General features: G+C 55.7%; 2 protein-coding genes across 5 annotated transcripts; both read right to left on the reverse strand.

Annotated features, from left to right (window-relative positions):
• On the reverse strand, nucleotides 927-8,546 carry GZMM (granzyme M). Of its 4 annotated transcripts, none has more exons than XM_021077127.1 (6): nucleotides 7,562-8,546; nucleotides 6,872-7,107; nucleotides 3,432-3,591; nucleotides 2,135-2,270; nucleotides 1,707-1,970; nucleotides 927-1,117 (listed from the first exon to the last, which is right to left on the reverse strand). In XM_021077127.1, the coding sequence occupies exons 2-6, from the start codon at nucleotides 6,939-6,941 to the stop codon at nucleotides 1,058-1,060; spliced, it is 690 nt and encodes a 229-aa protein (XP_020932786.1). In that variant the 5' UTR covers nucleotides 6,942-7,107; nucleotides 7,562-8,546; the 3' UTR covers nucleotides 927-1,057. The 4 variants fall into 4 exon arrangements, with proteins under 4 accessions (XP_020932786.1, XP_020932781.1, XP_020932771.1 ...); XM_021077122.1 differs by having other exon boundaries at nucleotides 927-1,150; XM_021077112.1 differs by having other exon boundaries at nucleotides 927-1,179.
• On the reverse strand, nucleotides 8,697-15,442 carry CDC34 (cell division cycle 34). The gene is made up of 5 exons (XM_021084306.1): nucleotides 15,120-15,442; nucleotides 12,418-12,504; nucleotides 12,228-12,325; nucleotides 11,610-11,744; nucleotides 8,697-9,600 (listed from the first exon to the last, which is right to left on the reverse strand). The coding sequence occupies exons 1-5, from the start codon at nucleotides 15,294-15,296 to the stop codon at nucleotides 9,393-9,395; spliced, it is 705 nt and encodes a 234-aa protein (XP_020939965.1). The 5' UTR covers nucleotides 15,297-15,442; the 3' UTR covers nucleotides 8,697-9,392.

The following is a 21,579-nucleotide window of genomic DNA, read 5'->3' on the forward strand; positions in this document are numbered from 1 at the left end:
GAGCATTGCTTGTCCCTGAAGAGAAGCCCCAACACTCGCTACTACCTGGATGGACCTGGAGGCCACGATGCTCAGCGAGAGAGGCAGACACAGAAGGACACACAGGGTGGGATTCCATGGATGGGGAACATCCAGAACAAAGGCACATCCACAGACATAGAGGTCGGGGTGGGGGTGGGGGTGGGTGGGGTTTTCTGGTTGTCAGGGAAAGGGGAGGCAGGTGACTGCTGATGGGGATAAGCTTTTTTGAGGGAGTATGGAATGTCGGACTTAGAGATGCTGGTTGCACAACCCTGTGAATACTGAAAACACTGAATTACTTTTTATTTATTTTTTTAAATTAATTAATTTTTTTGGGGGGGCCATACCTATGGCATATGGAGGTTCCCAGGCTAGGGGTCTAATCGGAGCTACAGCTGCCAGCCTATGCCACAGCCACACCAGATCTGAGCCGCATCTGTGACCTACAACACAGCTCACGGCAACGCCAGATCCTTAACCCACTGAGCGGGGTGAGGGATCGAACCTGCAACCTCATGGTTCCTAGTCAGATTCGTTAACCACTGAGCCACAACGGGAAATCTCCTACACACCTTTTAAATGGATGAATTGTATGGAATGTTAATTACATCTCGATAAAGATAGTACCAAAAAAAAAAAAAAAAAAAAAGGAGAGAGAGAAATAAGATGTTTCTTCCCTGTCTCCCCTCCAGCTCCCCTGCCCCCAGCCCACCCCTCCAGAGAGAACCTGGCTTTGGAATCCAGCACTGGCCAACACCGCCCTCTGCTGTTGCCTCGGACCCTCGCCAGCTGCTGGGCACTCTGAGCAGCCTCAGAAGTGCAACCTCAGTTTTATTATCGGGGAGAGTGAGGTGGGCCCTGAGGCCCACTACCTGTGGGGGAAGAATCCAGGCAGGCTCACACGGTTTCCTCGTTACCATTTATTGGTCCTGAGACATGGCCAGGCCCCCGACTGCCCCTCCCTATGGGGCCACCCTTTGGAGCCTCAGGCAGGAGGTGGGACCCTTATCCGTGGATGACCTTCTTGATCCAGGACTTATAGGGGGCCACGGCTGTGGCCACGGGGGGCTTGAAGATGTCCGTGCAGGCCTTGGAGCTGAAGGACAGGATCCCAGCCACATGACCTCTGCTGCACACCACAGGCCCACCTGAGTCCCCCTGCCCAAGGCACAGAGCACTGCTCACTCTCGCTGCCTGTGGAGGGGTCTGACTATCCCGGGGTGGGTGGGTGGGGTTGGGAGGCGCAGGAGGCTGATTACAGGGCACAGACCCCTGCCCCGGGGCTATAAGACCCCACCCCCAGCACCCCTGGCTGTAAGGCCCTGCCCCCCAGCACCCTGTCCCTGTGCCCCACCAACTTCAGTCCCTCCTTCCTTTGTCTCTTTTAACTCTCTTTGCTCCTTCTCATTGCAGGGTCTTTGCACAGGGTAGATCCATGCCCTGATCTTCGGTGCTGGAGTTCCAAATCCAGTTCTGCCACCCCTGCCTGTGTGACCACAGGCAAGCCTCTTATCCTCTCTCTGCCTTAGTTTCTGCATTTGCTCATGCTGGTGCCAACCTTTGGGACCCCCAGAGAATGGAGGGAGCGAGGACCCAGGGAGAGTCAGGTTGTTGGGTTGCCCGGTAGCCCAGCCAAATGCCTCCCATCAGGTCCACTGCCTGGCACCCCACCCTAGCATCCTCACCTTGCAGGGGCCCTGGTTCGAGGAGTTGGCCTCCAGGCACATCATGCGGGGGGTGATGTCACCATGCCAGTAACGACTGTTGTTGCACATCCTAGCATCCATCACACGCACATCCAGCTCCCGCAGCGCCTTAGCCAGCTTCCCACCCTGGTGGGTCAGGCCCCAGCCGGCCACACTGCACCGAGCTCCTGCTGCCACCGCCCGGTGCCCTCGGGGCAAGTCCAGGGGCCGGATGGTCCTGCTGGGCTTCACCTTCCCGTCCAGCTACAGGGACAGGAAGGGACAGTTGAGTGGAGGAGGGGCAATGGGGGAGGGACCTGGGGAGGGCAATGGGGGAGGGGCCCTGGGAGAGGGGGAATGGGTAAGGGCAGCAGGGAGGGGTGATGGGGAGGGGAACCTGGAACTGTTATTTCTCCCATTGGCAGCACCTTCAGCAGTGCCAGGTCATTCTCCAGATGGGGTGGTGGCTTGTAGTCGGGGTGCAGGACCACCTCCCTGATGTGGCAGGTAAGGCTGGGGTCTCCCAGCACATGGATCCCCAGCACCAGCCTCAGCAGTTCCTTCCTAGGGGTGACAGATTAGGGTGTGCGAGGCAACCTTGCAGTCTGGGGATACCTCCACACACCTCAAGCCACGCCAGAGGCATGTGCTGTGTTGTCTAAAAATGCTGACCAATACCCCCTAGCCTGGGGCTCCAGACAGGGCTTTTGTTATGCCTCAACATCAGAATTTGTTCAGAGGCTGGTACATGACTGACTGGGCCCATCAGTACCTATCTTCATAAATTTGCCCAAACTATAGAGAAACAGGCTCCTTTTACTGGACTTAAGGAGGGCCCATCCTTGCCACCATGTGAGAGGGCTTTCCTAATAATGTGGCCAAGGGGCTAGACAGCAGAGGTGAGAGACAGGCAAACTTCTTTTGTCTGTGTGTGTGTGTTTTTTTAGGGCCACACCCCTGGCATATGGAGGTTCCCAGGCTTGGGGTCTAATTGGAGCTTTAGCTGCTGGCCACAGCCACAGCAATGCCAGATTCTTAATCCACTGAGCAAGGCCAGGGATCAGAACCCGCAACCTCATGGTTCCTACTCGGATTCGTTTCCACTGCACCACGACAGGAACTCAGAGACAGGCAAACTTCTGAGCACCTTATGTGAGTACCTGGATCAAGCCATGCCCGAAGGCTGTCTCCTCTTTTTGTTATAACTTACAGGAACCAACAGACCTCCTTTGGTTACTTTACCCTGTTTGATCTGTGGTCTTTATTACTGGCTAGACTAGAGGTAAGGTATCTCTTCTTTTTGGGGGCTTCATAATGGCATCAGGGACCCAGGTTCCTCTGTGCTGGCTCTATCATGCTCCTAGGCCAGCTCTAGCTCCATGGGCACAGGTAGGAGACACATACTTGGGTGTCACAATAGACCAACTCTGTCCATTTGGACGTTTCTTTTTTGTAGCAAATACACCTGTGGATGTGACACTAGGCTATGAGGATTCGCAGAAACTCTCACAGGCTAGTGTCATATATATATGCCTAAAGGTCGATGACATACGCATGCCTCAGCAATCAGTGGAGAGGAGAAGGGGATCCCCCCTCCCATGATGCTATAATTGGCTTAAACCTCTCAGGCCCCACCTCCTGGTGAGAATGGGGACCCTGGGATAGATGGGACAGATTTGAGGACCCCCAGGAATGACAGGGGTGGGGCAGGGCAGGGTCACTCACGGCTGGACCAGGCAGTGGGCAGCTGTCAACACCCATTGCTGGTGCACGAGGACACCCCCACACAGATGGGTGCCGGCTTTTTGCAGCGAGACCATGTATGGATGGGAGTTGCGGTTAGCCTCTCGGCCCCCAATTATGTGGGTCTCAAATGTGTTGCCTCCTGCGGTGGGGGGACAGAAAAAGCCAGGTTAGGGCTGGGTACCCCTCCCCTATCATGACCCTCTGACTCCAGTTCTGAGGTCCTGGACCCATAACAGATTTATCATCCAAACACAGTCCCTTCTGCTCCCCGAGATGATCAGGTTGACAGGATCCCTCCTACACCTTTACTCCCACAGCCTGGTCACCATCAGGTGACCATCCTACATCTATAGCACATCCCTTGCTTCTGGACCCAACCGAACCTCCCAGAGCACCACAGCCCAGCCCCTACTCAGCAGCCAGGGGAGCTGTTAAAGTGGAGAAACCGGGAGGTCCCGTTGTGACTCAGCGGTAATGAACACAGCTAGTATCCATGAGGATGTGGGTTTGATCCCTGGCCTCGCTGGTGGGTTAAGGATCCGGTGTTGCCGTGAGCTGTAGTGTAGGTTAAAGATTCGGCTTGGATCCTGTGTTGCTGTGGCTGTGGTGTAGGCTGGCAGTTGTAGCTCCGATTCGACCCCTAGCCTGGGAACCTTCATATGTCGTGGGTGCGGCCCTAAAAAGCAAAAAAAAAAGTGGAGAAATGGGGAAGAATGTGAGGTGTGAGACAGGGCGGCCACAGTGCCAACAGTCCAGCAGCTCCTCAAAGGTTAAATTATCACCTGCCCAGCAACTTCCTCCAGCAGATGAAACACGAGCACACAAAATGTGCACATATGTTCACAGCAGAACCATCCACAGCAGCCAAACTGTGGGACAGCCCAAATGTACATCAATGGGTGAACATATAAACAGACGTGTTCCTCCACACAAAGGAGCATCACTAGAGCACAAAAAAGAGAGCAGCACCAACACTTTCTACCACGTGGACGGACCTGGAGGCCACGACGCTCAGTGAGAGAAGCAGACACAGAAGGACACACAGTGTGGGATTCCACGGGTGGGAAACGTCCAGAACAGGCTCATCCACAGACACAGAGAGTGGGTTCCTGGTTGTCAGGAGTTGGGGGAGGGGAGGAAGAGCAACTGTTGATGGGGAGACGGTTTCCTCTTTAAGGAGACAAAATGTTCTGGAATTAGACTATGGTGATTGTGGCACAAGTTCGAATAGACTAAAATTCTCTGAATTTACACTTTAAATGGGCAAACTGCATCCTGCGTGAATGATATCTCAATAAAGCTGCTATAAAAATTGTTCTAAGGGAGTTCCTGCTATGGTGCTCTGGGATTGGCAGCATCTTGGAAGCACAGGGACTCAGGTTCGATCCCTGGCCTGGCACAGTGGGTTAAGGATCTGGTGTTGCTGCAGCTGCAGCTTATGTTGCAGTGGTGGCTCGAATCTGATCCCCGGCCTGGAACTCCACATGCCATGGGGTAGCCAAAAAGAAAAAAAAAAAAAAAAAGAAAAGAATATGGCATTGTCACCACTATGGCTCAGGTCACTACTGTAGCGTGGGTTCAATCCCTGGCCTGGGAACTTCTGCATGCCATGGACAAGGTAAAACAAACAAACAAACAAATAAAAAACCAGGCCTAAAACCATATATGCTCAGCAAATATGGATGGATAGATGGATGATGGATGGATGGATCCCTATCCTGCTGGGTCCCCAGTTTATCACAGACCATTGTCATCCAACCAGGCCAGGCCAGGATAGTGGGATGCCCACCACCCCCTTCCTTCCATCTCATGCTCCCAGGTGTCAGCTCTGGCCAAGCATACATGGTTTGGGGAGGCAGCCAGCTTGAGCTCAAATTCTACTCTGTTCCTCTCAGCTAGATGATCCTGGGTAGGTCACCTCATTCTCTGGGCTGTGGTTTGCTGCTCCGCAACTTGGGGTTGTGTATAAATGTGTGTCACAGATCCTACCTCCTGGGTACTGCCAAGGGGGCACATAGCCCCATGTTCTGTAAACCCAGCTCCAGGGTGAGGTGAGGAGCACAAGCTCTCCTCAGAGTCCCAGAGTCTCCCCTCAAGATAACTGCAAGGGGAAGATGAATGGTTTCACCCCAAGATGCCTGGTAAAAGTCAGCTTTCCAAGTGGTCCAGGTGACAGCACCAGGAAGTGGGTGAACACAGCACCCCCGCCAAGGTTCCTTGGGAAAATGCACAACTTGTACCCAGGCAGGGCATCAGCAGACTGGCCCTGGGGCATCACAGGACCCAGGAAAGAGGGAGAAACTGCCAAAGAAGAGGGGACCAAAGACAGCAGGACAACGGGTGACCCATGCTGGACCTCTGCTCCCACAAAGGACACCAGGGGGACAACTGTGATAGGTCTGTAGATGAGCAGATAGGAAATGACACCAAGAATCCACCAGTCACATAAAAGGACATCCTTGTTCCCCGAAAACACGTGCCAAAGCACTTAGGAGTAAGGGGTGGTGTGTCTGCAACTCACTCTCAGGCGGTTCAGAAGAATCGTGATTAAACATACATGTTTATATTTTACACACACACACACACTCACACACACACACTGACACACACACACACACACACACACACACACGGTGGGGGATATGATAAGGCAATTGTGGAATAATGTTTACAACCAAGGAATCTAGGGAAGAGAATTCAGAGGAGTTATCTGTAGGATTCTCTGTAAGATCAGAATTCGGTCCAAAGGAAAAGAATGCAGAATATCTGTCCTGAGGTGCCCTCACCTCTAGCTTGAGGCCTCTGCTCAGGCCTGGCCCTCGCCCTCGCCCTCGCCCTCGCCCTCGCCCTCAGGCTTCACCTAAAAGCTCCTGGAAATAAAATTCGCAGGCCCTCAAGTCCACATCTGAAGCTTTCAGCGCATGCGGAGTTGAGCCACAATCAGACCATGTGGTCCCAGAACACTGCCTCCCCCTAGAAAGAAAGCCAAACCGTGAACAACCCTCTTCCCATTGTAGTTTTCTTCTGTATCTTCCCACTAGGTCCTCTGTGTGCCCGGCACAAGATTCACGAAGTCCAGCTGTGTTGGTGAAAAGTGAAACTCCCCCCACCTCTGCATCCCCACCCCTGTGCTGGGGCCTCCTTCTAGAAATATCCCAGTAAACGGGGGAAGGGATTCTCACAGATGTCAGAAAAGAGCCCCGGGGACGGCAGGTTAGTTCTTGGCTTTTCCTGCAGTCTTGTGAGGCTGCTGTAGGGTAAGCACCTTGTGCTTTGGGGGGAGCTGACATCTCTTCAGTGGGTCCCCTTCTGAGGACAAGGGAGTTGTTCCAATCTCTGTTCCAACAACCAGTGCTCTGCCTCCCACCCAAGGACTCTGGGTCCCAAAGCCTCAGGCCTGGGTTCCCAGCCCTGCTCACCTGCCTGCAGGACCAGCAGCAGCAGCAGCAGCAGCGGTGGTGGCTGCAGTGAGGAGCTGGCAGCCTCCATGGTGCAGGGGAGTCTGAAGAGGTGCTGTCTGGGCCCCCGCTGAACAAAACCATCCTTCCTGTGGGGGAGGTGACATTCACACCCCTCACTGGTTCCATTTCATCCAGAATGTGTTTTTGAGACACATGGGCTCTCCAAAGACAAAACCCCATCACCACTGTTGCACCTGAAAAATGTACAAGAATTTCTCATTATCATCTGGTATTTCGTCGTGTTCAAGCCCCTCATCTCATATGTGGTGTTTTGTGGGTTCAATGGGATAATTTCCTTGCTCCTTTATCTTTTTGTGGCAAAACACACAACCATACATTTACCATCCTAACCACTTTTTTTTTCTTTTTAGTGTTGCACGTGTGGCATGTGCAAGTTCCCAGGCTAGGAGCCGAATCAGAGCTGCAGATGCCAGCCTATACCACAGCCACAGCAATGTGGGATCTGAGCCATGTCTGCGACTGCATCTCACAACACCGGATCCTTAACCCACTGAGCAAGGCCAGGGATCGAACCCACATCCTCATGGATACTAGTTGGGTTCTTAACCTGCTGAGCCGCAATGGGAACTCTGAAACTCTCCCCTTTAAACACTGACTCCCCAGCTCCTCCCCCAGCCCCTGACCCACCATCTACTTCCTGTCTCTGTGGGTCTGACTCCTCCAGGGATCTCCTGGGAGTTGAATCACTCTTTGTCCTTCTGTCTTTCCATGTCTGGCTTCTCTCATTGAGCATCATGTCCTCAGGTCCATCCACATTGGAGCTGGTGTCAGGATGTCCTTCCTTTTTAAGGCTGAATCATATTCCTTTGTATGGATGGACCAATTTGTCCATCATCTGTCCACGGATACCTGGGGTCTTCTAGTCTTTGGCTATTATGAACAAAGGTGGTATGAACTTTCCTGTGTTATTACCTGGCAAATCCCAGGGTCCAAGCCAGGCTCAGAGGCAGGGAGCACTGTGATGATGTCTGCCCTGGGCTAGGCAGGGAGGGTGCAGGTATTCATGACCCCAGGAAGTAGGCTCCATTGGTATTGGGGGAGGGGTGATCACACAGGAAACAATAATAGAGGGTGCCTGCTTACATTAGAGTTTCACACAGACAAGTAATTTTGCAGTAGAGTTATGTCCAGAAAACTTCATGGGATAACCTAGCAGTAAAAGCCGTTTACCTGAAACCCAACCCAAGGCTGAGGCCCAGAGCTGGGAGTGTTGGGACTCCAAGGCCTCAAATACCAGTGGGGTGTGTGTGCACCAGCTGGGGGGTTTTACACCCAGCTCCCACCCTTGGATAGCCCTGTGGAGGGCAGGTCTGTATTCCCTCCCCCAGGGGCTGGGGGCTGGCACCTGCTTCCACCTGTCCCACGTATGAAAGTGGTGCCATGTGACCCTGAAGGTGGTGGGGACGAGCTGTTCCTAAGCCCTCATCCTGGATCCTCAGGCAGGTCACCTAGGTGGTAGAGTAGAGACAAGCCAGCCCTATGTCCCTGTGCCCCCAACATGCACAAATCAAGCACAATGAGGGGTGAACGCTGAGTCTGGGGTGGTCTCTGACGCAGCAGTGGAAGCGGGGATGGGGAGCAGGGGTCCAAGTAGAGCAGAGGGGCTGGACTGGAGGTGTGAGGGTGATGGTAGGTGGGGTGGGGTGACTCCAGGACAGAGGGCAACCATCTTCTGCAAGTGGCCAGACACTCTGTTGCAACTGCTCAGTTCTGAGGCTGTGGCTCAAAAGCAACCAGATAGAGATGAAGAAGTGGGTGGGGCTTTGTTCCAATAAAATTTTTATTTACAAAACAGGCAGAGCTGGGGGGTGGGTCTGGCTGCTGAGGACTCCAGGGTCTCTCATTGCAAACTGGCAGCTCTGGGATGCTCAGTAGGCGACACCAACCCCGGGGATGCGGGGGGAGGAGGCTGCAGGCAACTGGTGGGACCCCCAGGACCCCTGCAGCTCTAAGACCACACCTGTAGGCAGCTGGGGCTTCCTTTCATAACCAGCTCCCTCCTGCCCAGATCCCAGATCAGCAACCAACAGAAATCCTCAGGGAACTTCCAGGCCTCCCTGCCCGCCAGGCTCAAAGGGGTGCTGCCCGCCGTGGTCACACACACATGGGCACAGGCCATGCGCCCGGACCCCGAGGTCCTCTGGCTTCTCATAAAGTCGCTTTATTTAGATTCCAAACAAACCAAAGCAGAGCGAAGAGTGACCCCAAGTTACTCGTCTACTCGAGCTGGGACCCCGAATCTCTGGCTCCAGCCAGCAGGATGGGTAGGCAGCTGGGGTCCACAGGCCCAGCTCCAGCAGCGGGTGGACGAGATGGAAGCAGAGGACCAGGGAGGGGCCTGGGGATGGCCGGGGGCCGCGCACCGCCGGGAGGTAGTCACAGCGGCAAGAGGCGCCGAGAGCCCACACAGTCGGGCGGCTGAGGTAAAATTTGTAAGTTTATTCGTGGGGATGCAGTGTCAGGACTCCTCGGTGCCCGAGTCATCCTCGTCGTCCCCAAAGCAGCTGTCGGCCTCGGCCTCGCCGTCCTCGTAGTAGTCATCGTAGAAGAGGTCCGAGCCCTCGTCGGGCACCGGGGCCTTGGTCTTCACGCAGTACTCGGCCAGCGTAGTGGGCACCTTCACGCCGTCCCGCTCTGCGTCCACCTTGGTCCCCAGGACCTGCTTCCTAGAGGGAGACGGGGGAGTCAGCTGGTCCTGTCCGGCCTCAGGGACTGGCCTGCAGGGACTGGGCACAGCTCTGGGGCCAAACAGGTGCCCCCCCCACCACCACCACCCGGTGGCTTGGGGGGACCACCCACCTTGGCCCCTCATGTGCTCCACATGGAAAACTGCCAGCAGCCTGGGGGTGGGGGTGGGGCAGCCACACTACAGGCGCATGGCCCCAGGGTGCTGCGACCAGAGAACCAGCAGACAGGCCAGCCCCATGGGAGGAAGCCTGAAATGGACAGACCAGGACACCGGGGACGCCCAGGACAGCCAGAGACTGATCCCTAGTGAAGCCCATGCCTGTCTGCAGGAGCTTGGGTTGCAGTCCTGCTCAGGCAGCACGTGGGACAGCCAGGGTGGCCTGAACTAAAGGACATGGGCTGCTCAATGATAGGCTTGTTAGGAAGACCAGGTCCCCAGGTGGGCAAGGGGGGAGCAGCCCCAGGAGAGGGCATGGCGGATCCCTCAGCAAACCCACAGTGTGCTCAGAACATCCCACCAGGGTTTTAACTTAAGCATCTTCCCAGCCAGCAGGATGTCTCTGCACCAGCTTCCTGTCCAGAGTTTCATCAACGCAGCAGCACCACTGAAGGCCAACAGCCCTGAGCCTGAGCTCTGCCCGTGTGGTTGCACAGCCAACTCCAGAGACAGGGGTCCACAGGCCTGCACATACGGCTCAGGCTCACCCTCTGAAGGTGCACATAGCAGGTAAATGTGGGCATGGGTGCAGGTGGGTCGTCATGTAGACCCATGTCTGACTTACTCACCTTCTACAAAGTAAATGCTTTCTACAGATTAAGGGACAGACTGAAAACCTAATTGGAATAGGCTTAACAAAGGGTTTAAGTTTGTCACAAAACAAGTCACAAGCAGAAGTTCCTGCTGCAGCTCAGCAGTAAAGAGCCTGACTTAAAAAAAAAAAAAAAAAGAGAGAGAGAGAGCCTGACTAGTATCCATGAGGACACAGGCTCGATCCCTGGCCTCACTCAGTGGGTTAAAGGATCACGCATTGCAGTGAGCTGCAGTGTAGGCTGCAGACTCGACTCAGATCCGGCATTGCCGCAGCTGCGGCATAGGCTGGCAGCTATCTCCAATTCGACCAGGGAATTTCCATGTGCCACAGGTGTGACCCTAAACAGCAAAAAAAAAAAAAAAAACCAACCCCCAAAAAAACCCCAAAACACAAAAACCAAGTCACAAGCTCCAGGAGGACAAGCGACAAAGGAAAATGGTCAGCACAGCTCACAAGACACAACACAACAGGGAAGATAGGAAGTCCCTTGGGGCATCGCTGGGGCAGGCCTCTTGTGCTCTGGGCCCCATACCCAGCCAAGCACCCATGGTTCAGGGAATGTTTGCACAGATGCCTCTGTGAGGATGGCTACCTGCTTCGTCACAGCAGGGACAGGAGACAATGAAAATGAGGGACAGTTAACCCTGGCAAGTTCCTAAGTAACGCACTGCTTCTATAACCAAGAAAAAACTGTTTTTCATGAAAGAAAGTATTTCCTAAACATGCTGATATCACATGGCTTTGTTCCCTTTTGCAAGTGGAAGTGACATTCACAGCTATAAGGTGAAAAAATAGATCACACAAAGCACACATGGAAAACACACTCCTGGAGGAGAGCAGCAGAGGCCACAGGCTCACAGACCTACTCTTGGGGGCGAGCATGAGGGGTACACGCAGGTGGAGGGGGGAGGGAGACACACACAGGCAGACTGGCAGGATCTCTGCCCTTTCTGTCACAAAGCAAAGGAACATGGCAAGACCCCCTGCTGAAATTCAGTGGTCACAGGATATTTATCTCTGTGCCCGTGTGAGGTATACACATGCACACACTCTGCGGTGCACATGGCACAGCCATGCTCGACGTGGACCACACACTCCCAGAACTGGAACGCCTCAAGGTGCGCAAGAGGAAGAGAAGCAAGGGTTCTCCAGAGAGTGGAGGGAGCAGGGCTCACCGGATGATGTCCGTGTACTCCCGGTCCCTGCCTTTGCTCTCTTTCCACTTCCTGTACATCACCGAGGCATCCACGTTGGCAGGTGAAAAGGTGTTCGGTTCGTTGAGGAGGGAGATGACGCTCAGGAGGATGGTCCTGGGGAGCAGGAGTCAGTGTGAGGGGTGTTCTCCGCCCAGCCAGCCTGTCAGGGGCATGTTCTCCTGGGAGCCTCACACCCTGAACCATGCTCCACCCCCCACCTCCCAAGCTCCTCAGACAAGATCTGAGGGAAGCCAATGCCAGAATCACCTTCCTTGCACTGAAGTAGGCCTGTCCCCCTCCCCAAGGCATCATCCTGCCTGGAGAGGGGGTCCCCTTATGCCACCCACTTTTGCTGCGGTCTGGGCCGGAAAAGACATGCAGCAGGAGGCAGGGTGCCCAGGCCTCTGGGGGTGAGCAGTCTGTCTGTGGACGAGGGGCTGTGATCATGGGCTGGAGGAAGACGGGGAGACCCCAGGGCAGGCAGATGAAGACGTGGAATTCCCAGAGCCATTCCTGAGGTGGGTGGGGCAGGGGTGTCAGGCAGAAGGTGGGGTCCCACGTTGCTACCACCAGCCTCTGAGCACCCAAGGACCTCACCTGACATTCTGGGTGGGGTTCCACCGCTCCGAGGGCAGCTCCCCACTCTGAGGGTCGTCAACCGGAGGATGGAGAATGGAGATGCACACGTCCCCAGTCTGCATGGTACAGGAGGGGGTCAGTGCCTGCAGCTCCAGATCTCACCCATAGCACCCCCTCCCACCCACCCCAATACAGGGGACCAGCTCACCTCATAGATGTTGGGGTGCCACATCTTGGTCAGGAACCGAAAGGCTGGTGGGGAGTAAGGGTAGTCAATGGGGAACTTGAGGCGCGCCTGGTGGGAGGCAGAGAGCATGGGCTCAGTAGGGCCAGAGCAGGCTGGCCAGGGACCTCGCTGGCCGGCCACAGCTCACACAAACCTGGGGCTTTTTTGGGGTCACCAGAGCTGTCCCCGGTCCCTGCCTGCTGCTGGGGGGCATGGGCACTGCCAGGGAGTAGCTCCAGTCCTGTGGGCCTGGGGGAGGGGCGGGCACATGCCAGCAGGGGCCTGGGCCTCAGCTTCCAGCTTGTGGGGGGATTAAAATAGCCGCGTGTTCACCGGGCAGTCATCCCCACACCTCCCTGGGCAGGCGCCCGCCGTGGGCGGACATGAGTCAGCGCTGGGCGGAGAGGCTCTCTACCCAAAGGTGTCGGTCCTGGCGGGGGGGTCAGGAAGGCGGACAGGAAGGTCACGGGGCAGATGGGGGAGGGCCCTATGGGTGAAAGCTGTGCCTTGGCTTCAGCCTATTTAAGCCCTAGTCCCAGGATCTGGTGGTGCTTCAGGCTCTCAGAGGCCAGGCAGCATACTAGGGGCCACACTGGATACACTGCTGTAGGTCCTTCAACCCATCTGTGGAGAACTGCTCTCCTATGCTGGAGACACAAGGGAAGTCCCTCTGCCAGCCTGGAACTCAAGCCTCAGACTCTGCCCTGGGGTCTCCGAAGCCCAGTGCTGGGTTTCTAAGTGACAGCCCAAGACCAACTGAAGCTTCCTTAGCAAGGCAGGGTGACAGGCCTCCCCTGACTAAGCACCTAGCACCCACCAAGTCCCAGGGTGCCTTTATTGCTGTGCAAACTGCAGCTCAGAAAAGGAGAGCACTTTGCCTGAGGGCACAGAACTCTGGAGGGGCTCCCAAACTTGGGTTTCCAGGGCATGCCTTCATCACCTGCTGCCCAGGACCCTCTGGCTCATATGGGGAAGTGGGTGAGGCCTGGAAAACTCAGAGGAGGAGGCTGGGAAGCGATGGTGGACCCCCTGGCACTTCCAGCCCCTGCTATTTCTGCATCTTTTGGGACACGAGGATCAGAGACCACCGTGGGTCCCAAGCTGGCCTGAGGACAGATGCTATAGCAGGCAGATGAGAAATGTGCAGCACCCTGAACCCAGTCCTTCCTTCTTCAGAAAAACAGGATTATTCCCCCCAAAGCCAGCCTAGAAGGCCCTACCCACAATCCCCTGTAAACAGAGAGTAATAGCCAGAACCACCCCCCTATTCCCCCCTCCCCATCCTTTCCTTTCCTTCCAGAGTCCTGGCCTGGCTGAAGAGTAGGACTCTGCTCTCCCAGCTCTGAGCACCGGCCCTTATCCTCACAGCCAGTTGTACCCAGAAGCACACAAAAGAGACCAGGGAGGGAGGCTGGTTAGATCACTTAGTGAGCAACCCTAAATCCGTGCCCTGCATGGGGAAGATGGATTCCAACCATAGAACTCAGCCCAGAGCTGTCCACACTCATCCCCCCATCCCACCTCAGCAATGCCAGTAGCTCAGGCTGTTCTGTTGAGGTTGCTGAACTAGCCAAAAGTGCAAACACAGAATCTGTCCAGGCGGCATCAGCCTCCCCACCCCCCAACCCAGGCCTCCCAGCCAGGCCTGCAGGGCTCTTGGCAGGGTGTGTGTGTGTGTGTTCGTTCCCAGCTGATGGTTCAGGCCCCATCTCTCACCCAAGGAGACCCCCTGCCTTGTCCCTCTGGCTCAAGGAGCAAAGTCCTTTTGATCTGGGAGGGGTCCCTCAAGACCACGGCTAGACTCAGATCCTCCCCAGGTTTTGGCTGGAGTCCATGACACACAAGTCCCCAGGAAAACACTTGCCTCCCAGCTCTGACAACAAGAGAGAACTGCTTGGATTTAAGCCACCACCGAGGGCCCAGAAACCACGAGAGCTTGAGATTCGGGCCACCACCGAGGGCCCAGAAACCACGAGAGCTTGAGATTCGGGCCCAAGAAGCCAACGACTCATTGGAACCTGAAAAAGGCCAGGACCCCAACCTTCTGAGGTGGAACCTGGGGTGGGTTCTGCTCCGTGGTTTCCAGGGACAGGGAGGAGGGTGGGAGTGACCGTCAGAGAGAGCAGGTTACATAAAGCTCAGGATGAAGTCAAGAGGGCCTGGCCGGCTGCTATCGGCAAGGGTGGACGCTTTCCAAGCAGGTCCCTGCTGCCAAGGCCCCATCCTGGCCTCTGTTGGAACCCGAGCAGGAGGCCGAGCCAGTCCCCAGGCCAGCGGGCCTCCCTCCCCCACTCCCTCCCTTCCTAAGCCGGCGCTCCCCGCAACAGTATTGGCTGGTTGTGGGGAGGCTTTTTTGTCTCCTCTGAGCAGCGAGCAGGGCCGGGAGGCGGGGAACACTAAGGGCTGGGGGAAGCAAGAACCCTGCACCCAGAGAAACACGGAGGGTCCTAGGTTTCCTCTCGGGGGCCTGAAGCGGGCTTAGAGGGGATGGGCGCTTCTCGGGGACTCCTGAGGCCAGACGGGGAAGAAGGGGTGACTGAGAGCCCCGAACTCTCCGGAGGCGGCCAGGCAGTGGAGCAGAGGGAGGGGGCCCCGCGAGGGGAGCGGGCAGGGAGCAGAGGTGGAGGAGGGGCCCCGAGGACCCGGAGCAGGGTCGCTCGCCCGCCCCCCTCTTCGCTGCTCACCTTGAAGTAGCCGCCCTCGTAGTAGGTGTTGGGGGGCCCGAAGATGGCCACCTCCCAGTTGTACAGATCGCCCTCGTCCACCAGGGTCACCCGGAAGCCCTCCACCGGCTCCTCCTGCAGCCCCTTGAGCTCCAGCAGCAGCGCCTTCTGCGAGCTGGGCACCAGCGGCCGGGCCATGGCGGCGGCGGACGGGCCCGGGTCCGGGGCCGGGGCAGGGGGCGCGCGGGGCCGCGGGGCCGCGGGACCGCGGGACGGGCCGGGGCCGGGGCCGCCTTCCTCCTCTGCGCCGCCGCCGCCGCCGCCGCCGCCGCCGCCCGGGGCACCCGGGGGCTCCACTCGCTCTGCGCCGCCGCCCGGCCCTCGCCTCGGCCGCCGCGCCCCGCCCCCGCCGCCGCCCGCGCCTGCGCGCAGCCTGCCCCGACCGCGCCTGCGCGCCCGCCCGCGGGGCACGATGGGAAGCGATCCCTCCCCCGGCCGCCGAGCGCGCCGCCGGGAGCCGGGGGCCGCGCGCGCAGGCGCCTTGGCGCTTCCGAGGCCCTGGGAGGCCTCCGCCGCCCCGGCTCTACGAGCTCCCCTGATGCCTGTGCGCGGGGCCGCGGGCAGGGCTGCGCTGCGCTGCCCCGCCCGGCTCGCGGCCCTTTTGGGCCTTTTTGTGACGTCCCGGCGCGGGGCGGGGCCGGGGCGGGGCCGGCTCGAGCCTCAGTTTCCATACTCATGACCCGGGCCCAGGCTGCCTCGGGCCAGCCAAGAGGGTCCCTCCACTTCCGGCCGTCTTCCCACTTAGGGTGTGCTCTGCCCCACAGTCTCGGGACCTGTTCTGGCCAAACCCCAGATAAAAACTTGACCCCAGCTGTGTCCATATCAGGCTGACCTTTGACTCCAGCTAGCCGGGGGGTGGGGGGGTCTGGGCTTCCCTCCACCTTCCGACCCCGCCTGGCTGACCTGACAGCACTCTGGCCCAGACACCCACACAGCTCTGGGTCGGAGAGGTGTGTATGTGCGCGCGCTCGGACCTGGTCTTTAGCCTTGCAGGTCCGCAGGTGACAGCTCCCCACGAGGGTGGGCATGGCCCCCGTGGCCTGTGATGGCCTTGCTGGCAGGTGACCCGGGCAGCCAGCAGCTGCACCAACACTTGAGGCTGGGCAGAGCTGATTCCCTCCCCCGCCTGCCTGTCACCTGGCCCTGGGCTGGCCCCAGCTGAGGACAGGCAGGTAAATCTGGAGAAAAAAAAAATGTCATCTCTGGGAATGAGCAAAGGAGCCTGAGGAAGAGCCATGGGCAGAGCAGTAGCTTCAGTGGCTCTCATCAATACAGGGGCTTGCCCTGCACACCAGGGGACCTGGAGGGGCCTCCCCTATAGGATGGGCCACACACACTTTGTCCAGAGTTCCAAGTATTCTCTGTCCCTTGTTCTCTGCCAGTGACACCAATGTCATAGTGTTGGTCAGTGGCAGCTTGCTGATAAATAGTAATTAGAATTAATTATGATTCTTCCAGAGAAGTTTCCCAAGATGTATCCCCATGTATATGGCAGGAATTATTGGGTGGGTGGGGAATAGGTAAAGGGAGGTACCAGGTTTACATACTCTGCATTCGGTCCCACTGAGGCTTTGTCTCCCAAGACAGCCTGCATCTCAGGCTCTGCAACGTCCTGAGGTTGTGGACATCCCAGGTTTCTGCCTGCCCATTTTCTGGCCATGGCACCTCCATTTCCTGAGGGGGCCCCCACTCTTACTCTGCAAGGTTCGAATTGGACTGATCCCTAAGCCCTGGCTGAAGTGGTTAGTTCAGCATGTGACTTGACTGTCTAAGGAGATGCAGCCTGGGATATTTTCTGGGACACAACGCTGAGATGGCTGAGCTGGGAGCCCTGGGCCTTGTGCATAGGACCATCTCATCAACATGAAATCTTTGAACAAAGCTGGCACTCAGGAAAGCTAAGCCAACTGATGAGAAAGTGCCAGTGACTGTGCTCCTGGATCCAGCCATGCCTGACCTCCCCTTGCAATGGTGCAAGTCAATAAATTTCTTTTTTTTTCCTTCCGCTTCTTACTAAGCCAGCAACGTGGGATCTGAGTCAAGTCTGCAACCTGCATCACAGCTCATAGCAATGCCAGATCCTTAACCCATTGAGCGAGGCCAGGAATTGAACCTGTGTCCTCGTGGATGCTAGTCAGATTTGTTTCCGCTGAGCCACGATGGGAACTCTTTTATTAAGCCAATTTGAGTTGAGCGTTCCATCCACGGGCTATAGAAGAGCCCTGGGAGTTCCCTGCTGGCTCAGTGGGTTAAGGTTCCAGCATGACTCTCGTTACTTTGTGGTGTGGTTTCCATCCCTGACCCAGGAACTTCCACGTGCTGCAGGTGCAGCCAAAACAAAGAAACAAAAACAAAAAACAGAGCCCTTGGAGTTCCCGTCATGGCACAGTGGTTAACGAATCCAACTAGGAACCATGAGGTTGCGGGTTCGATCCCTGCCCTTGCTCAGTGGGTGAAGGATCTGGCGTTGCTGTGAGCTGCGGTGTAGGTTGCAGACACGGCTCGGATCCTGCGTTGCTGTGGCTCTGGCGTAGGCCGGTGGCTACAGCTCCGATTCGACCCCTAGCCTGGGAACCTCCATATGCCTCGGGAGCAGCCCAAAGAAATAGCAAAAAGACAAAAAAAAAAAAACAACAACAACAAAAAAAAACAGAGCCCTGAATTCAAATCTAGGTTCTGCCTTGACTTTAGAAATGGTCCTCCAGGGAGTTCCTGTTATGGCTCATCAGTAAGGAAACTGACTAGGATCCATGAAGAGGCGGGTTCAATCCCTGGCCTCAGTCAGTGGGCTAAGGATCCGGTGTTTCTGTGAGCTGTGGTGTAGGTTGCAGACATGACTCAGATCCTGAATCACTGTGGTGGTGGTGTAGGCCAGCAGTTGTATTCAATCCCTAGCCTGGAATTTCCATATACTGCGGGTGTGGCCCTGAAAAGCAAACAAAACAAATGGTCCTCCAATGCTCAACTTGTTTATCTTAAAATGAGTTACATGAAATATAATGCTTGTAAGCCCTTGGCATGGAGCTGGAATATGTTACGGAGATTTGCGCAATAGCATTTTGCTGCAGTTGTGCCTGTTGGGAAAAGTCATCATCTCAGGAGGCAGTGGTGCTGCAGGGCTGAAGCAGGGGGGTGCATGGGCCCCTAAGTTCATAGCAGCACTATTCACAATAGTCAAGACATGGAAACAACCTAAATGTCCACTGACAGGCGAATGGATTAAGAAGATGTCCTGCGTTGCTGTGGCTCTGGCATAGGCTCTCTCTGGCCTGGGAACCTGCATATGCCGAGGGAGCGGCCCAAGAAACAGCAAAAAGACAAAAAAAAAAAAAAAAAAAAGGAAAGAGAAAGACAAATACCACATGATAGCTCTCATATGTGGAATCTAAAACAGCCACAAATGAACCTATCTACAGAATAGAAACAGACTCACAGGAGTTCCCGTCATGGCTCAGTGGTTAATGAATCCGACTAGGAACCATGAGGTTGCGGGTTTGATCCCTGGCCTTGCTCAGTGGGTTAAGGATCCGGCGTTGCCGTGAGCTGTGGTGTAGGTTGCAGACGCGGCTCAGCTCCCACGTTGCTGTGGCTCTGGCGTAGGCTGGTGGCTACAGCTCTGATGAGACCCCTAGCCTGGGAACCTCCATATGTCTTGGGAGCGGCCCTAGAAAAGACAAAAAAAAAAAAAAAAGAAACAGACTCACAGACATGGAGGGTAGACTTGCAGTTGCCAAGGGGGAGTGGGGAGGGAGTGGGATTGACTGGGAGTTTGAGCTTAGTAGATGCAAACTATTACACTTAGAATGGATAAGCAATGAAATGAGGTCTTTTCATACAGCACAGGGAACTATATCCAGCTTCCTACAGCTTCCTAGGACAGACCATGAAGGAAGATAATGTAAAAAATGGTGTGTGTGTGTGTGTGTGTGTGTGTGTGTGTGTGAGAGAGAGAGACAGAGACAGAGACAGAGAGAGACAGAGAGAGACTGGGTCACTGCTGTACAGCAGAAATTGACACAACATTGTAAATCAACTATACTTAAAAAAGGGGGGAAGGGAGAGAATGTGACCCCTCACAGGGAGAGGGACATGGAGAAGGAAGACAAAGGTTACAGGGTGGGCTTCAAGTTCAGCTCTGTCTCTTTCTGCAGTCTGCTCTGAAAGCTGGGTCCACTCAGCTACAGTAGTAGACAATAATGCCACAGAGGTCCACATCCTGACCCCAGAGCCTGGGTACACAATGCCTCACCTGAGAGAAGGAAATCTGCAGCTAAGATTCCACCCCTTGAAGTGGGATGACCTGGTTCTCCAGGTAGCCCCTGTGAAGGGGCCATGAGCCAAGGAGGCAGTGCCTCTGGAAGCTGGAAAAGGCAAGAGAATAGATTCTGGCATGGAGCCTCCAGAGGGAACCAGCCCTGCCCACACCTGGATCTTAAGACTTTTAACCTCCAGAATTGTAAGATAATGGACTTGTATCTAAGTTGCTCACTTTGTGGTGACTTGTTACAATAGCCACAGGGACTAAATACACTGGACCCTATGAGTGTCAGATTCTTCCTCTGGAAAATTGATTAATTAATTCATGGCCTTCCACGGACAATTCTAGGTGCTGGGGGTACAGCAATGAATAAAATATGCAAAAATCCTGCCCCTGGGGGGACGTGGAGAAAGGACAAAAAAGCTGATAATTTTTTTTTTTTTTTTGGTCTTTTCTAGGGCTGCACCCATGGCGTATGGAGGTTCCCAGGTTAGGGGTCAAATCCGAGCTATAGCTGCCAGCCTAAGGCAGAGCCACAGCAATGAGCCACGTCTGCGATCATACACCACAGCTCACGGCAACGCCAGATCCTTAACCCACTGAGTGAGGCCAGGGATTGAACCCGCAACCTCATCATTCCTAGTCAGATTCGTTAACCACTGAGCCATGATAGGAACTCCAAAGCTGGTAAATTCTGGTAGCAAAAATTGCTATGAAAAAAAATAAAGCATGGTGAGGCATTAGTAACAGGGGGTAGGGCAGGAGGGTTATTTTAGAAAGGGGGGTCTCTTAGGAGGTGGCATTTGAGCAGAGAACAGAATGAAATGAGGAAGTGAGACACATGGGTCTGGAGGAACAGTGTACAGGGAGGGGAACAGCTCATGCAAAGACCTGAGGTAGGGACAAGACAGACTAGCTAGAGACCAATGTGCCTCAATCAGAGTGAGGGGACAGAGGCAAGAAAAGAAACTGGGGATTCTCTTGGCTCAGCTCTCCTGAGTGCTCACTTTGTTCACAGGCCTTATGGTAAAAAGATAGCTCCAGGAGTTCCCGTCGTGGCGCAGCGGAAACAAATCCAACTAGGAATCATGAGGTTTTGGGTTCGAGCCCTGGCCTCACTCAGTGGGTTAAGGATCCAGGGTTGCCGTGAGCTGTGGTGCAGGTCGCAGACGCAGCTCGGATTCTGCGTTGCTCTGGCTGTGGTGTAGGCCAATTTGACCCCTAGCCTGGGAACCTCCATATGCCACAGGTACAGCCCTAAAAAGCAATAAAAAAACAAAAAACAAAAGACAGCTCCACCATCCAGGCCTAGCTTCTCCCAACTCAGCTGCCCTAGAAAAGGCCCCAGAGCGGCATTTCATTGGCCAGCTGGGAGTCACATGCTGTTCCTGAGCCCATCACTGAGGCCAGGGCAACTGGAGCACTCCTACTGGCTGAGGGTGCCCAGAGGGGTGAGGACGTGACTGGGCTGGTGTGGAAGGAGCAGGCTGGATGAAGCTAGGATGGCTGTGCAACCCACAGGATGAGAGAAAGGCCAGCTGAGGGGACAGGGGAGGCATCCAGATGGAGTCCCTGTTCTGGGCAGACTGGGGGGCTTCTGCAGAGACCACAGGCTCCAGAGGAGCCCCAGGTTCAGGGAGGCTGACTGGAGGCTTCCGTCTTGCATGTGGCAGGCCTGGGATGTCCTTGGCATGTCCCTGAGGAGACGCCCAGCAGGTGCTTGGCTCTCCGGAGCTGGAGCACTGCAGGGCTGGGCCTGAGATGTGAATTTGAGACTCCTTGGTGACCAGGCAGTAATTGAAGCCACAGGCCTGATGAGATGCCAGGGGAGGAAGCACGAGGAGAGGCAAGGCCCCTGGAGGAGCAGGAGGACACCCCTCTCTCAGGGAAGGGGCAGGAGGAGGAGCCTTCTGTGAGGGTTGTTGAAGGACTACACAAGGCAGGGAGGCTGAGTGTCCATGCTGCTGCTAGCCCGGGGAAGCAGGACAGCTGCACTTCCCCAGACTGTACCAGTAAAGGGCAAACCAAGACCTCTGGACCCAAGATCAGGCATGATGGTCACTTAGGAGAGGCAGTGAGGGAAGATGGCTGGGGCAGGGGAGGGGGGAGGCATCCTTGGCTGGAGGTGGCCACAGCCTGATCTGGGGTGCCCCTGGAACATGA

This window comes from Sus scrofa, chromosome 2 (assembly GCF_000003025.6).
Source record: "Sus scrofa isolate TJ Tabasco breed Duroc chromosome 2, Sscrofa11.1, whole genome shotgun sequence".
Taxonomy (NCBI): Eukaryota; Metazoa; Chordata; class Mammalia; order Artiodactyla; family Suidae; genus Sus; species Sus scrofa.

What these genes read in the sequence shown, in the direction of transcription:
- CDC34 (XM_021084306.1), bottom strand. Translation starts at nt 15,296, where the DNA reads ATGGCCCGGCCGCTGGTGCCCAGCTCGCAGAAGGCGCTGCTGCTGGAG. An exon ending in GGCACCCCAACATCTATGAG is followed by an intron (nt 12,326 to 12,417) that starts GTGAGCTGGTCC and finishes TGTACCATGCAG; the next exon opens with ACTGGGGACGTGTGCATCTC. An exon ending in AACCCCACCCAGAATGTCAG is followed by an intron (nt 11,745 to 12,227) that starts GTGAGGTCCTTG and finishes CCTGCTCCCCAG; the next exon opens with GACCATCCTCCTGAGCGTCA.
- GZMM (XM_021077112.1), bottom strand. Translation starts at nt 6,941, where the DNA reads ATGGAGGCTGCCAGCTCCTCACTGCAGCCACCACCGCTGCTGCTGCTG. An exon ending in GCTGCTGGTCCTGCAGGCAG is followed by an intron (nt 3,592 to 6,871) that starts GTGAGCAGGGCT and finishes CCCCCACCGCAG; the next exon opens with GAGGCAACACATTTGAGACC. An exon ending in GCCCACTGCCTGGTCCAGCC is followed by an intron (nt 2,271 to 3,431) that starts GTGAGTGACCCT and finishes TGTCACCCCTAG; the next exon opens with GAAGGAACTGCTGAGGCTGG.